Source organism: Thamnophis sirtalis, unplaced genomic scaffold (genome assembly GCF_051295495.1).
Source record: "Thamnophis sirtalis isolate CommonGarterSnake01/CBP01778 unplaced genomic scaffold, rThaSir2_p1.2 scaffold_9, whole genome shotgun sequence".
NCBI classification, from domain to species: Eukaryota; Metazoa; Chordata; class Lepidosauria; order Squamata; family Natricidae; genus Thamnophis; species Thamnophis sirtalis.
The window spans coordinates 53,220,286-53,238,085 of NW_028261389.1; the positions used below are offsets into that span (position 1 = coordinate 53,220,286).

Consider the following 17,800-nt stretch of genomic DNA (forward strand, 5'->3'; position numbering starts at 1 on the left):
GTTGTGACGCAGCTAGGAGGTAGGTACATCAGAAACAAGCCCACTTGAACCCCTAGGTCCAACTTCAAAAGAAGGGACTCACACCCCACAATCTCCGGAGCAGGGCTCCTGCGAGGAGCTAATGATCCTCGGATAATAAGTGCCACTCCCCTACCCCTTTATTGGTGTTGTGGTTGGTGGAGCACCTGAAACCCTTCCGGCACATTTCAGAGAGGGGGACTTCTCCCTCATGGCCCAACCAGGTTTCAGTAATACATGCCAGGTCTGCCCCCTCGTCAAGTATTAAGTCCCGGACGAGGGGAGCTTTATGAATCACAGACCTGGCATTTAGCAACAGCAACCTGAGACCAGGGCCCTGGCTTCTCTTGCCACCTGGTCCTTGAGTTGAGCTTACAGGGCCGGAACGAGGGATCGCTGTGAGGTAGCGAGCCTTCCTTCCCCGGTAATGGCTAGCCCAGTAGCCCCCGTCATGCCTGCCCCTCCCCATCATGACCGGGATGCTCCGGCCCGCCCCCACCCCCTAGATCCTCCTCCCCCTCCCAATAATGTTTGCTGGTTCAGTTTATTATTCAACCTATCTTTACTTAATTGATTTGTTCTGAATTGTGCCACAGTGCAACATGTTGCATTAGTTTATGAAATTTTGAAAAACCAACCTTCTAAAATGATATGGGATAAATATGTATTTTTCAGTGAGAAAATGCATGAAGAAATTCTACTTACCTTGAACATACACTTTTGCTGAATGTTTATCCTTTCCTCTGTAATTTTCAGCTTCGCATTCATATATTCCTTCATCTTCAAACTGAATATTGAAGATCTTTAGAACTGCACCAGACATGCTTATATCGGCACTGCTTGGCATTGGTTCAAGATATTTACTCCATCTAAGCTCAGGAACAGGGCTAAAAGAAAATAGGACACATTTTATTTCCAGGTTAAGCCTCTCCTTGTTCAGTTTCCATCCATTATTCCTTATCTGGTCTACATGGCTTTGGAAAATAGCTTGACCCTGTTGCAGAAAATGACAGACTTAGACTTCTCAGGATACAGGAAGAGTTTATTTGGCAGCCAGGTTCAGAAAGCCAGCCCATGGCTAGCGTTGCAAGTTCTGAACAACCTTCATTATCGAAGCATGCATTCTCATACATTCTCAAAGGTAGCGTATCACGGAAACACTTAACTCATTTCTTATTGGTTACCTTGAGGAAAAAGCCTTATAAGGAGATGGGGTCTTACTTCTCCTTTTGTCTTGGGCCATAGGTACTAACTACGTATCTTTATGTGAACTTTAATTGAACCTTGTGGTTTTGGGCTTTTGACATAAGGACATATACTGGAACATTTTGTGGTTGAAGGCTGATGACATTTCCCTTTAAGCAAGCTTCTAACTGTCCCATTTGCCACGTCTGTTTTTATATTTTTAATCCATATTTTATTCTACTTTATCCCCCCCTTCTAGACACTATTAATAACCACAATTGAGTCTAGCCTATTACAGGGTCCCTCTTCTTGATTAACAATACAAGCATGCAGAATACATAACAGCAAAAAAGCCAGGAAACAAGCAATACACATGGAATAATTCTTTTTTTTAATTAAAAGTTTTTTTATTTTTATTTTTCAAAACAAACACAACACAAAAAATCCTCTTTCTTTACATACTGTAGAATGTGTACCAGTTGGTTACAAAAAGTTTTCGTGCATTTTTTTCACAATCATCCATGATTCATATTAATTCTAGTATTTTAAATCAAATATATTTGTACATATTAGTATCATGCTACTCGTTTGACTATAATTGTTTAAATGTCCTTCATCACAAAACATACCAAAACTCAAGACATAACCACATACTGGCATCTCATTTGCTATTTCTAGTATCCCAATAACACTATTCTTTATGGCCTATTGTAAACATCAATAACATTTAGTAACAAAGGTTTCTAATCTTCCTTTCCAAATCACTGTTTACAATTTACATCCAATTTCCCCATGTTGAACCCATACCTATATATACATGGTTATCATTATCTCTCCTTTATTTGACTATATCCATTATCATAATTTAGTTCTTTTTTATTAATCTTTATATGTAGCCAAACCATTTCTCATCTTCCTTTCATAGGTACCATTCAATATTCATATCCAATTACTACTTGTTATGTAATGTATACATATGTATACATTATTAGCATTTTCAATTGTTTATTTAACCACTAAATCTAGTCACTAAATTTCACTAAGTCCAACTAGTTTTAAACACTTTCACTAAGTCCAACTAGTTTTAAACACTTTCATCTATCAGCCTGTATCTTTCCAGTAGTAAAACAGTCTCATGTCCTCTAATCATCTCCTTAATCAAGTTTGTATGGACTCTTCTTTGCAATTCCTTGTTTATTGATTCTCTCATGTAATTTTGATGCCCTTCTTCTTTTTCCTTTCCAACTCAGCTTGTCTTTAATTGTCAGTGTTTTTATCAATGGTGTTACTAATAAAATTTCTCCCTTTAAATCCATAAGTTCTTTTATTTCTTCTTCTTCTGTGACTAGCCATCTAGGGTAGGGTTCCCATCCATCTGGTTTCCCTTTCCATATTCCACTTTTTCCATTTCCAGACAGAAACCATTCACCATAGATGTCAGCAGATTTGATTTTTTTGTAGTCATTTTTCTCTTTATTTTTTTTTTAATTTTTAAAAAAGATTTTATTGGTAAAAAGAAAATACAACATCCATAACTTGTAAAAAACAATACAACTACATTTCATGGTATTCCCATACTATCATTTTTCTCTTTATTGCTTGGGACTCTACCCTCTATTTTCCACATTTGATAAGCATCTCCATCCTTTTGATCATATTTTTCTGTTAGGTGCTCTAATTTTTCAAACATTTTCTCAAATGTATTTGATAATTTCTGTATTGCAAATATTATCTCTTGCAAGCTGACAGGTCCTCTCTGTTGTTGAAAACAAACCATTGTTTCCAGCTGTAAAAACACTGCTGCTCTGACTTGGAAGGTTTTTACAAGGTTACACCTAGGTTCACCATGAGATCTCTAGTTAAGGAAATACTTCAAACATTTGTATAAACAAATGGTGCTTTGCTTCTTATCACTTTCTATAAACAAACTGAGACTTTAAAGTTCCAGACCAGAATAATCAGTAGTGAAAGTAAAGGTATTTTGTTTTCAATACTCAAATTTCCAGTCTTTGAGTAGCAGTTATCTCTCCCTTTGTTGTTACAATTTCTGCAGTTCTTTTTGTATCTTTTAATATTCCAAGTTTTTTTTAAAGTTAAATTCTTAAATGAAATAGAGAAGAAAGAGTAAAAGACACATATAGTGATGAATAAGGAGAAGTTTAGTCCTTAGGTTGTGAAAGTAATAGTAAAAATTTTAGAAGAAGAAAACTTGATCCATTCATTTCAAACGGTTTGCATAAATTCAAGCCATGAAAATAACGTTTAAAAATTAAGATACCACACTGACCAAAACCTTCCAAAGCTTAATTCTGCCGCTTATTTCTTTTATTCTTAGATTTAAATTAGCTTTAAGGTTTTTTTAGAGGCAGGCTCTTTTAAAATGAGTAAAAATTCCTCACCAGCTGTAAACACTTTCTCTTCCATTTCCTTCCGTTTTGAAGCCGTCCCTACTTCATCAGTCTAGGGGCTGAGCTTTTAATGCCATAAGAGAGATCTTCTCCTGCATCAATCAGGGACTTTGCGATGTCCCTGTGATCAGCACAACGTAGTCTTCCTGTTCACCGTCTCTATGGGACGGTTTAGGTCCAATTGGACCACCCGGCGAAAAAAGTATTGGCGGCAATCTCAGAGCATCGAGATCGGCCAACCATTTCGTAGCGACATAGCCTCCTCCTCCTGCACATGGAATAATTCTTAGGGCTTATCTTCTGGAAGTACTTTCTCCAATCCTAAGAGTGCAATTTAAGCATATGAGCTAGTATCTGAAATTTCATCTTCTTCGTCGGGATGTGGGATATGGTTAATAAGGTTTTCCATCAGCATTAACTCCTTTTCAACCAGTATTTCCTTTACGGACCTCATAACAAGTTGCTTAAGTAGGGGCATTATGCAAAGGAAAAAGGCTAAGCTTGTGATCCCACATACAGAAGAAACAACATTTGTTTAATCCAGAGTGTACCTGGTAGCCAAGAGAACCATTCATCTTGCATTCTTTGACCAATTGAGGAAGCTCAGTCCTGTAGTTCTTTAACTACCCCCCGGACTGCCCCTGACCTATTCATATAGAAACAGCAATCTCTCCCAGGAATACACATAGCTCACCCTTTTCAGCAGTTAAGAGATCTATGGCATGCCGGTTTTGTAAAACCATTGCTGCCAAGGAATCTATTTGGTCTTGGATCTCAACCAGAGTGCCAGCAATTTGGTTTAGGCTTTCTTGGAATTCTTCCGACAGCTGCCTGAACTGTGTGATGGAGGTCATTCCACTCACACCTGTTCCAACTGCTGTCCCTATTCCCAGGATCGCTAATAGTGGGATTAGGAGCGGCACTCTTTTCTGGACATGTCCCATGAGGGGTACAGGGAGAGCCTGTTCCCCACTTACCATCCATTTTAGGGAGTAGGTGTATTAGAGTGCATGTGCCAGTCCAATTGATGGGTAAACATAGATATGCATTTCTCTCACATAGAAAGAAAACTCCATTTTCTCCTACACATACGCTGATGTTCATGGAGAAGGCATGGGCTCGGAGGTTCCTTTCATTAGTCCAGACTTGTAAGGTTCCTGCTAAGAACATACCAATCAGGGGCTGTAATGGAACTTCTTGATTAGGGTCCATTAACTTATTCCTGAGGACTGGATCTTCAAAGAGATATTGGGAACTGGTGTTTCCAGGGGGAAAGTAAACACAAAATCCCATAGTGGATTGTATTGAAAGCCAAATGGGAAGTCGGGGTGGCTGGAATGGCCTTGGGCACCTTCCACTAGTTAGATTCCCCTCCCCACGGTTAAAAACAAGTGGAGGAGGGAGCGAGAAGGTGACTTTCTGTTGGAAGAGCTTGTGAGCAGAGGGAGACATGCTGCGTGTTAATTTCACGTCCACAAGTGTCTTCCTAAGGGCAAGGTACATTTCAGATGAGCATTATTCCTCTGACAGTGACCCCACAGGAATGCCAGGTTCCTGATATTGTTTGATGCACAAGGAGGGTGACCCTATAATTTCTACACCAACAGCTATGGGCCAATGATGGGGAGATGGCTCATCCCCAGTCTTTTGAGTGCATCATACAGGTCACCATGCAGCTGGGCTTCTGCCGTTTTGGTTCCCCATCTACCTCCCTTGTCAAAGACTATCGTAGCTTTGGTTTTTTCCACCCAAAAAACAGGCTTACTACAGGCCTCAAATGCAAGCTACTTAATGCAAACAAAATGCCTGAATTCCTCCTCCTACTCAATGCAGCTCTTTTCAACCTTATTTTCATCTATGAGACATGTTTAAATGTATCCTTTTCAACTCCATTACCACGGTAAGTGACTATCATGTTTTCTGGTCTGACCGTGAAAACTGTAGAGGGGGTGGTGTTGCTATCTTCTACAAAAAGTCCCTAAATCTGAAAAAGATTAAAGTTACACAGGAGTTTACACTTCCTGAGACTATTCTTCTTATTATGTTACAGAGCCCCCGATTATGACCTTGCTCATATAAACAAACTAAACACATTCCTGCCTGAACCCTCTTATCTTTCGTGGTGGCCTCAATTTACTGCTTATTAATTGGACCCTAAATAAATGTACAACCGAACCTATACATGCAACCCTATACAATGCTATTACAACTCTGGGGATGGATCAATTGGTAGCAAACAACACTAGGCTCAATAACTGCCTAGATCTTCTGCAATAGTTTAAACTCAATTTATGGTCTACAAGTTAAAGAACCATTTTCCAACATTGACCACAGCATGATTGATTTTTGTCTCAATTTATATCCTCTCAAAGAAGGTCATATTGGTGGGACACCAAATTACAACTTTAAAAAGCCAACTATGATCTTGATTGGCACCTTCTGTTCATTGGCTGTAATACTGCAGAAGACCATTATAACACTTTTGCTCGAAGTCAATAGAATCATTAAACTAAACATAACATTAATAACCCCTAAAACAAAAAGAAAAGAAAACACCAAAAACAAGTTACCCATAACAATAAGAAAGCTTCAATACCCGCCCCTCCAAAAAATCTCTTTTCTGAGAAAACAAAATTGGCTATGTAGCTAACTTTAAAAATTGTTACAAAAGCTTATGCCGCCATTACAAACAGAAAGAAGAGCTGTTACACTTGAAATCCACCCGAGCCTTCTATAATTTTGTAAATGTCAAACTTAAATACTTGAAAACTATCCCACCCCTAAAAGGGCCTAATGGGAAAGACTGTAATGATGAAGCTGTTAAGGTCAACCTCTTCAACACGTTCTTCAGCTCAGTCTTTGTCAACAGAAATGGCTTCTGCCCCACATTTCCTAGTCCTACCACAACTAATTGCAATGATCTACTATATATTGATTTTACAGAAGATAACGTTAAAAAGTCACTATACAACCTAAAGCCATCTCTATCTATTGCCCTGATGGATTATGTGCCTACATCTTGAAAAAGCTTTCCACTGCCTCAGCCAAACCTCTAAGCACAATCTATGAGGTATCTTTCAGAACCAGCTCCTTGCCTGACCTATGGTCATTAGCCACAGTCATACCTAACTTCAAAAAGGGAGAGCCTAGCCCAGTAGAAAATTACAGACCAATCTCACTATGTTGCATCACCTGTAAAGCCATGGAATCAATTACAAACCAATCCATCACCCTCCACTTAGAAACAAACAACCTGCTTTCTAACAAGCTGTTTGGTTTCAAGAAAAATTCGTCCTGTAATCTGCAACTCCTATACTGCAGAAACATTTGGATCATGCAACTAGACCAGGGTAAAGCAATAGACACAATTTACATAGATGTCTGCAAAACCTTTGATTCAGTGGTACACGACAAACTATTGTTAAAACTAAGCTCTTACAGCATTTCCAGATCTCTGCACAAGTGGATAACAGCACTCCTGTCAAACAGACAACAAGTAGTCAAAATAAGGATCATCCTATCAAACCCGGCATCAGTTAATAGCGATGTCCCCCAAGGCAGCATTTTAGGACCCACACTCTTTCTGCTTTATATAAATGACCTTTGCGATCATACTATAAGCAGCTGTGTCCTCTTTGCTGATGACGTAAAACTATTTAACACCACCAACAATGCTGCTACCCTACAAAGTGACCTTGATGATGTGTCAGAATGGTCGCACAATTGGTAACTCCAAATCTCATCTAACAAATGCTCTCTCCTACACATTATAGCAATAGCAATAGCAATAGCAGTTAGACTTATATACCGCTTCATAGGGCTTTCAGCCCTCTCTAAGCGGTTTACAGAGTCAGCATATTGCCCCCAACAACAATCCGGGTCCTCATTTTACCCACCTCGGAAGGATAGAAGGCTGAGTCAACCTTGAGCCGGTGAGATTTGAACAGCCGAACTGCAGAACTGCAGTCAGCTGAAGTAGCCTGCAGTGCTGCATTTAACCACTGCGCCACCTCGGCTCCTTGGCAACAAAAATCAGAACACCAAATACAAGCTGGTCGGATACAACCTTGTAGATGACCTTCACTCTGTCAAGGACCTAGGAATACTCATCTCAAATGATCTAAGCCCCAGAGCTCACTGTAGCAGCATTGTCAAAAAGGCATTAAGAGTTGTTAACCTAATTTTTTGAAGCTTCTTCTCCGGTAACATTGTACTGCTAACTAGGGCATACAAAACCTTTGCCAGACCAATTTTCAAATACAGCACATCTTCCTGAAATCCCCACTGTTTATCGAACAGTAATACAATTGAGTGGGTCCAGAAGTATTTCACGAGAAGAGTACTCCCCTCCTCTGCTCTCAAAAGAATCCCTTATGCCACCAGACTTGAAATATTGGGCTTGGACAACCTGGAACGATGCCACCTATGGTCTGACCTAAGCATAGTACACAAAATTGTCTTCTACAATGTCCTAATACAAACTCAAGGTAAATCGCTCCAAACTCGATTGCAGAAAATACAACTTCAGCAACAGGTTGGTCAATGCCTGGAATGCTCTACCTGACTTCATTGTTACATCCTCAAACCCCCATAGCTTTAACCTTAAAGTGTCTATTGTGGACCTCACCCCATTCCTAAGTGGTCCGTAAATGGGGCATGTATAAGTGCACCAGCATGCCTACTGTCCCTCTCCTACTGATCCCATTTATTTGTACTCATTTCCTTTGTTCATGTCCATGCTTATACTTATATCTGTTATCTTGTACATGTTTGACAAAATAAATAAATTAATAAAATAAAAATAAATAGTTCACTCTGTTTGTTCCCCAGACTTTGTGCATCTGTATATAGTGCAAAGAATGAGTGATAGGATTGCAAAGAATGAGTGATAGGAGACACTGACAACTGTTTCAAATTCATGTTTTGGGATTGCTTCTGATAGCAGAATAAAGCTACCCATCCTTTGCCAAAATAGATCTCATTTTGCCATGTATATCACTAAATTCAAGCATACTTACTTTCCAAGCGCAAAGCATTCAAGTGTCATATTTTGTCCTAAAAGTGCAAATGTATCTTTGAACTTCACTCTGATATCTGGTACGTAGCCTTTTGATCCTAATAAGAAAAAAAACAATAAAATAGTTTGTTATAAAATGAATGCTTAGTACATATAATATTTGAAAAGTTTATTTCCTTAAAAAAACTTAAGAGAGTGTATGAACAAAGATGCATTTCTAAAATGAAACAGTTGTAGGAAGCAGGAAGAAAGGATCACATACATTTATCTATTATCAGTTAAAAATGGATTTGACTTGTCATAAAATATCACTACCAAACCTGGGCCATAAAAATCTGGACAACACTGGAGGCTAAGAGATTATAGAAATTCTAACTGCTTTTTTGATAACTTGAATAAATTCACATAATGTATAAATTGAAATATTTAACCAGAACAGAATACGAAAATCTTTAAAATAGATCAAATCCCAATATTTCACTTAACATCTACGTATTCTATTTCTTACCAGTTAACCAAAAATTGTTTTGAGAAAGTTAACTATTATATTGCTTCCTGTATTCTGTAACATGTCAAAAATGTAAACATACTCATATTTGATTTTCCAAACATGGGAAAAGCAATGTCTGTTTCATATCCTTTTATATATTTCTATTTTTATAACCTTATATTTTTATATTTTATAGTTTTATATCATACATTTCTGAGACACACATTATTCAGTCAAGCAAGTGAGTTAAATTTGAAAGTAAGCCATAGTCAAACTTGGCTCCATGATTATTTACAACTGTTGTGTTCTCTCTCTATGTCTCTCTCTGTGTTTCACATACACACATACACACAGAAAAAAAGACTGAATGAGCGAGTATGTTTTGGATAACAAAAACAAAACAGTTGGATTCATGAGATAAGGTGTAAAATCTAAAATTCAGAAATAAAAAACAAGCTGAAAAGAGAATCTAAGCCAAACATCATTTCTTTCATATACTGTTTCACTGAACTGGATAAAATATACAAAAGGAAAGGAGACATTATTTAAGAAGAACATCTGACATACATAAGACTTTTGAGGAATACTTACGATCTGCTTGAGGGATGAGTGAAATAAAACTGCTGAATACACTCTTAGTAATTGAATTACTGGTCACACAGCATGAATAGTTGCCTTTATCAGTAGGTTCAACTTTGGCAATGTAAAGATTACCATTTGTTTGTGACACATATCGCCGTTTATCCAAGGTAATGAATTCTGGGAAATCATTCAGAAACCAGCGATAACTTAGATCATCTGGAGATAAAAAAATGTATTTAAAATTTATTAATAGAGATTAAGCTATTGTTTAAAGGATATGGTAACACCTAGCTAATTTTGTTGGAAGCTAAGCAAGATAAGCACTGGTTAGTCTTGGATCAGGGATTACCAGTAATGTCAGTGCTCTTGGCTATACAAATAGTCCTCAATTTACAACTGTAATGGAGCCTGCTTATTAGGATCATGACTCGTGATGGTCATAAAGCAGACCACTGACATAACCAACCCAATTTTATTATCTTTATTGCATTATACAAATACTGTGTTGTTAAGTGAAGCCATTGTTTGCAATGGACCATTCCCCCCCCCCCCAAAAAAACCCCCAGAAGTAAATGCCAGTTATCAGCATCAATGTTGTAAAAAGTAGTCACATGACCATAGGACATTGCAAAAATGCAGGCTGGTTACTGAGTGCCCAAAATGAGATCACATGACTGCAAAGGGGGAAAGTGTTAGAACTTTGGAAGAACTTTTCTTCATTTACTTATCACTCCACGCTATATATGACTGTAAGTGGGCACTGAAGTTCACCTTTCTTAAATGGTCAAGTTTAACAAACACTGATACGTGACTTCTATTTTTGCACACTGTAGGCTTAGGCTAGGGAACAATACGGGTAGTCCTCAAGTTATGAATGTAATGGAGCCTGCCCATTCCATTCGTAACCCAAGGATTTGTGGGAGTGAATTTTGTACCTTGAACGTGATCACTCCTTCCTTTCATTCACTCAAAAAGCCTTTGCCTGAAGGAACAAAGCTTCGGAGGGACTCACCTGCTCCTCCCAGGCTCTGGTGATGCCAACAAAAGCTTTTTGCAAAGAGCTGCTAGAGCCTCCAGGAACACAATCTCTCTGCAGGCTTCAGCAAGGAAATGGCGAATGGAAGGAAAGCCTGAAAGAAAGCTTTCCATTCATTTGCAAGTGTCCAGGCCTTAATTCACAGAGAATAGAGGCCTAAAGTGCAGATCACACAAGATCAGTAGCACAAGATATCACGTTACTGACCTTGCATGATCTTGCAGTACATTAGGCCTCTGTTCTCTGCTAATGCACTGAAAACCTGAGGGAACAAAGCAGGCAACGAAAGTGTGACAGAGAGGAGATCTTCTCAAGTGAGTCTCTACAATTAAAGTGCCTGTGAAGACCAGCCAGGAGGGGGGGAAATGTTGCAGAGCCTCTGTGGTCATTCGTAAGGGTGAAAAACTGCAGTGGTGGGGCAATATTCATAATTTCAGGACTTGTTCATAAACGCTAGGGGTTGCTAATCACATAATTTTGAACATTTGCCAAGGGAATGCTCGTACCCTGAGGATTACATGTATATTAAATATATACTTGAAAAAACTGGTTTCCGTTTGTAAAATACATACAGTATTTCTGTGAAAGTTTTCAGCTGTTTTCAACTTTGAACAATCAAATCTTATAATAGTAAACAGATTTAATTACTTTATAATCTGAAGGAAGACAACCATACTATAAGGAATTTTATTTTCCCATGTCAAGCAGGAACAATTCCTTTTTTTTATAAGGCTTAAGAGGCTTAGGTAACTTAGTCACAGTCAACATTAATGCTATTCTAATTGTATTAATTCTTAATACATTGTTGCAGTTAAAACTGAAATATATACATTTAATTACCTGGATAATGAGGTGGAGGATCACAGAGAAGAACAGCACCTACACCTTCTCGTACTTTTACTGCATGTCTCTCTTCCGGAGGAAAAGGATATAAATCTATGCAAGATAAGATAGATAGATAGATAGATAGATAGATAGATAGATAGATAGATAGATAGATAGATAGATAGATAGAGAGAGATAGAGAGAGAGAGAGAGAGATAGAGAGATAGAGAGAGAGAGAGAGAGAGAGAGAGAGAGAGAGAGAGAGAGAGAGAGAGAGAGAGAGAGAGACATCAGTCTTTGAAAGTTCTCATCTTTTTATCTCTATTCACTGAACTAAAGAAACAAACATAAAAAATGTTCTAAAAGTAAAGATTGCAACTATAGTTCTTGGCTTTTTCTTCAACTTCCAAGAATGAGATTAAAACATAGGTTGCAAAAACCTGAGGTGGGCCGTGTGCATTAATGTATAGGGAATTAAATTTGAAATATTTCAATTCATTTTAATTATAACAAAGTATCTGATTTAACTTAAGTAATTATGTTTTTAATATTAATAGTAGCCCTAAGGATTACACTTATCTTTGGAATCATTCACTAGAAACAAAATGATGGATTTATTCTATAGTGAAAATGATAACCTTTTAAATATAAATATTTTCTATTCATTTCTTTTCTGTTAAGTTTTAATACAGTGCATGAACATTGTTAATGTCTTCAAAATGAGTAATAATATGTAATCAAAACAGGAAATAAAAGGAAAAAGTCTATCAATTCAGTGATTGCTGAACAAGCAAATAATCATTTTTCATAAATGAATTTCTATTATGCTACTTAATATTACAAAACTACAGAACTATTACAGGCAGGGAACTGCAATGGGCCTAGAGAGAAAAAACAGTCATAACAGTATATTTAAATTAGGTTCACCTCTTTTACCCATGTAACAGGGAGATTTGTGTGAATAAACATATCTATACATTAGCTCATTAATTTATGTTTGATAGGGCTTGGCATGCCATTGCAATAATAAAAGTATTTTACCGAGTAAAAATTTCTATTGTAAGTTTACAATGATATTTTTCTGTTATTGATTTATCTAGCATCCATAGGCACGTAGAAAAGGATAATTATCTTTTATTTTTATTAGGATAACAATAGCTTCCTTTATTTTGTTTGTTCTTGTTCTTTCCAAATTTCATTTAGATGTTGAATTTAGCTCTTTTAAATGCAAACTGGATAATATCACTAAGTATTGTATCTAATGTTTTATGAAGAGTGAATTTTTACAATGACTATGATAATCATCTATCACTATTGTTGTATATATACTGAGAGCTTATGCACCGGAGACAAATTCTTTGTGTCTAATCGCATTTGGCCAATAAAGAATTCTAATTCTAGTTCACTGCTTGGTAGTACTGAAGTGGAAATTAAGGCCTCATTTATCCAGCACTGATAATATGCTTTCCGCCTCTCCTTAAGCTGTAGAAAGGTATGTCACTAAAAAAAAAACCATGCACGTGCTTGCACACACACACACTTTCTTTTTTGCTTTGTCTCAGTAACAAGGCCAGTAGTATTGCTACCTTCACTCAATTATGCAGAGAAATAGTCGGTAGCTGGGTGTCTTCACTGTTAAAAAAAAGCCACTTTCCACAAATGCTGGGAATTATATAATTCAATAGTGCTGCAATAAACAAAGAATTTCCACACCTGTTACTCCAATAGGAGGAATACTATATAGAAACATTACAAAAATACTGGGGGGGGGGGGGGGAACAACATCTAGAAATGAATAAAGTAGTAACTAGAAGCCAGCACAGGTTTGTTAAAAACAGATCATGCCAAGCCAATCTTATTTCATTCTTTGACAAAGTGACTACATTAGTAGACCAGGGAAATGCTGTGGACATAGTACTGCATATTTAGACTTTTGCAAGGCATTTGACAAAGTAGACCACCACCTACTTCATGACAAGCTAGAAAAAAGTGGGATAGATAGCATCACCATCAAATGGACTTGTAACTGGCTGACAAATGGAACTCAGCAAGTAGTGTTTAATGAGACTGCATCTACATGGAGGGAAGTAAGCAGTGAGCTATCACAAGGTTCTGTCTTAGGCCCCGTACTCTTCAACATCTTCATAAATTACTTAGATGAGAAAATAGAAGGGGAACTCATCAAATCTGCAGATGACAGGATAGCCAACACTTCAGGATTCAAAAAGATCTTGACAGACTTGAACAATGGGTCTAATCCAACAACATGAAATTTAATGTGGAGAAAAGCTAGGTTTTATACCTGGGCAGGAAAAACCAAAGATACAAGTACAGATTAGGTGCAACCTGGCTCCATACCAGTAACTCTTGGAGTCTTAGTGGATGATCACTTAAATATTAGTTGGCAGTGTATGATAGCAGCTAAAATAGTTAATACAATCCTTGGTTTGAATAAACAGAGATATAGGATCAAAATCACATGAAATATTAGTACCACTTTATAAAGCCTTAGTAAGACCTCACTTAGAATACTGCATCCAGTTTTGGTCACCACATTACAAAAAGATGTTGAGACTTTAGAAAAAGTACAAGAGCAGCAACTAAGGCCTCGAAACTAAAACATATAGTATCAAGAATGGTTGCAGAATTGGGTATGTCTAGTTTAGAGAAAAGAAGGGCTAGGGGGGACATGATAGCAGCATTCCAGTATTTGAGAGGCTGCCACAAAGAGGAGGGGGTCAATATTTTTTCCAAAACACCAGACAGCAGGACAAGAAACAAGGGATGGAAACTATTCATGGAGAGAAGCAACCTGGAATTAAGGAGAAACTTCCTAACAGTGAGGACAATTAACCAGTGGAATAGTTTGCCTTCAGAAGTGGTGGATGTTTCATCACTGGGGGGTGTTTAAGAAGAGACTGGATAGTCACTTGTCTGAAATGGTATAGGATCTCCTGCTTGAGACCTCCAAATTTGCTTCCAGCTATATTCTGATTCTAAACAAAGAAGGCAGATAAAAGTGCAAGTCCCTCTGCTAACTGTCCCTCTGTAAATGTAACAATTGCAGGGAGCAAAACCAACTGGTGGAGAATGAACATTGGCTTACCTGAAGTGTACTTTTCTGTGCACTGTGGGAGAGTCCAAGCAAGGGTTAAATTCTGTCCTTCTGCCCAATGGACTGGATTGAAATTTCTGACCATGCCTCCTGGTCTCCCGGTATCTTCAGTTTTTAAATGAAGCATGGTCCCGAAAGGTAAGTCAATGTCAATGTTCCATCCTTCCCAACAACATCCACAGATGAAAAATAAGAACAAATCCGATGGAAGTGAGATAATCTCGGGTGGGATTGGACTCTCTCACAGCGCACAGAAAAAGACCCTTCAGGTAAGCCAATGGTGATTTTCCTGTGCACTGCTTGGACAGTCCAAGCAAGGCACATACCCAAGCAAAAAAATGTCCAAGGGCAGGAACAACAAAGAGTAACAACCCAACCCTAAGGCGTGTCAGAAACAATGGCCTGCAACACTCACCTGCCAAAGGCAGCATCTATGGATGCAAATTTGTCCAATTTGTAGTGCCTGACAAATAATGATGTGGACACCGAAGTCGCCGCTTTGCAGATCTCCTTGACCCAGGCCAAGGAGGAAGGGAAGCGGATGTTGGTTGAAGATGATGTTTCGTGCACCAACTAGCAAAGGTGGTCCAGGTGGCATCATAGATCTGTCTGGTGGAGGCTCGTCTGGAAGCTTGGATGGTGTTGATCACCTTGGTAGAATAGTTGGCTCTCCTCAGGAGGTCCCTCTCAAGTGCCATACAGTTAGCTGGAGCCACAGGGGCTCCAGATGCATAACCACTCCCTTGCTGAGAGAGATCAACTCCTGAGGAATCCTCCAGGGATGTGTGATGGATAGGGAAGTCAGATCAGCAAACCAAGTCCGCCGGGGCCAGTATGGAGCCACCACAAGAACCTCTGCTTGCTCCTTCAGAATCTTCCTGCTCAGTCTGGGAATGAGCGCCAGTGGTGGGAAGGCGTAAAGTAGCCCCGGGGGCCAGGAGCATCGGAGGGTGTCGACCCCTTCCACCCAGGGACAGTGGAACCTGGTGAAAAATTGGGGGGAGCTGACCATTCTCTGGAGTGGCAAACAGGTTGACCAGGGAATGACCGAACCTCTGAGATAATTGGTGAAAGAGGTGTGGATGGAGGTGCCACTCTGCGTTGTCTAGCCTGGTGTGGCTCAGCCAGTCTGCCTGGACATTGTTCACCCCAGAGATGTGCTCCGCCCGAATGGATTGTAGGTGACATTCCGCCCACCGGCCAATCGCCTCTGCCTCTGTCATGAGGCACTGGGACCTGGTACCCCCTTGGCGATTTATGTGAGCCTTCATTGCCACATTGTTGGTGAGGACAAGCACATGGTGATGCTGGGTGTTGTGCTGGAACTTCCGAAACACTAGCCTGACTGCCCTCAGCTCCAACCAATTGATGTTGTGAGAGAGGTTGCGAGCTGACCATTGTCCTTGAGCCACTAGGGTGCACAACTGAGTTCTCCAACCGAAGAGGCTGGCGTCAATTGTGATGGTCAGCCTGGGCGGTTCCTTGAGGTAAGTCCCTTTCAGAAGGGATGGTGAAAGCCACCACTGGAGAGACCGAATGACTTTGGTGGGTAGATGTACCTTGATCGGGTCTTCGCTCTCTGCATTGGCAGGAGAAACCATTGCAGATCTCTCATATGGAGTCTCACCCAAGGAACAATCGAGAGACACGAGATCATCTTCCCCAGAAATTGTGACAGGGTGACAATGCGAGTGCTGGGGGAGAGGCGGACCTTTTGGACCAGTTCTCAGAGACTTTCGACGCGGTCTGGTGATAGGAAGACTTGGCAAGGTGAAGTGTCTATCATGGTCCCCAGGTGTAGAATCCTGTTGACTGGAGCCAAGTGGCTCTTTTCGACGTTCATGGTAAAGCCGTAGTTCTGCAATGTCTGCATGGTGGTGCATAGATCTCGCATTGCTTGTGCCGGCAACAACGACTGAATCAAAATGTCACCTAGGTAACACTGTAGGCAGATTGGTCTCAATCTTAGGTGAGCGGCGACCACAGACAGGATCTTCATAAACGTCCTTGGGGCTAATGACAGGCTGAAAGGGAGAGCCCTGTACTGAAAGTGGGACCCGGCATAGAAGAATCTTAGGTAGCGCCTGTGCTCGGGTCTGATGGGGACGTGAAGGTATGCCTCCTTCAAGTCTATTGATGTTAGGAAGTCCCCTTGACGAATGCAGCCCAAGATGGATTGGAGGGGCTGCATTTTGAACAGTTTGTAGGCCACATATTGGTTCAACTTCTTCAAATCTACTATCTGTCAGCCTCTGCTTTGCTGCTGCTTCAGCTGCCATTGAAACGGGGAGGGGGGGCATGGGATTTGGGAGGGGAATACTAATTGTGCTGGAGGAAGATTCTGGAGTTTCTGCTGCCTGTCTTACTGCGCATGCGGAGGAGGTTTCCCGCCAAGGCCAACGGCACTGACATTCCATCTTGGTGATGCCTTTCGAAGTTATCTCACACCTGACACTTGGGAGAATTATGATTGGACTGTAACTGGGATGCCAAGGGGTGGGGAATGGGTTATTCTAAATATCATTTGCTTTCGCGCCTAAATAATCAGTCTTCACTTTGCTATGCTTCTGATCATTTATAATTAGTAAAAGTACACTTGATTTCTATCAATGGACTCTCGTGGTTTTCCTTTCCTAATTATCTAATGGAGGAGTGCTGACAGTAAGCGAAGACTCACTCACACCCCACCAGGAGTTTTCAACCTACCGTGGGGGGTGTACTCACAAGAAGGAACAGAGAAAATGTCATTGCAAGCGAGCGATGATGAGGAGATTGAAAGAGAAACTGCAGAACCAACTTTACCTGAAAGGCTAGCTGGCCTAAGGATAGAGGAGCCTGCGGTTCAGCCCCGATGGACTTTGGGAGTGGGGCAAAAAGAGGATTATGAGAATTTGGATGCAGGAGTTACCAGAAGAAACCAAAAGAAAAAACCAGTGGACTGGGAAGAAGCTATGACCGAGCGAAAGACCCAAGGGAGAGCGATGGAAAGGGAGCAAATGGAAGAATTTGAACAAAGGTACTCCATGCATAAATTTAGGGAGGGTGAAGAGGCCGAGGGGGGATGGGAGGAAGCAAACCGAGAAAGCCTCCCCCCCCCCAGCCAGGGCTGCTGCCAGAGTGGGGG

At 39.9% G+C, this 17,800-nt stretch overlaps 1 protein-coding gene across 3 annotated transcripts in view; it reads right to left on the reverse strand.

The window, feature by feature from the left end:
* The window catches only part of CNTN1 (contactin 1), a 284,705-nt gene that overhangs the window by 102,571 nt on the left and 164,334 nt on the right, over positions 1-17,800 (reverse strand). For all 3 annotated transcript variants that reach the window (XM_087723577.1, XM_087723576.1, XM_087723575.1), the window contains 4 exons: positions 11,577-11,672; positions 9,710-9,916; positions 8,630-8,726; positions 724-905 (listed from right to left, as the gene is read on the reverse strand). In XM_087723577.1, the coding sequence (XP_087579703.1) occupies positions 724-905; positions 8,630-8,726; positions 9,710-9,916; positions 11,577-11,672 (582 nt within the window). The remainder of the gene's footprint in view (positions 1-723; positions 906-8,629; positions 8,727-9,709; positions 9,917-11,576; positions 11,673-17,800) is intronic.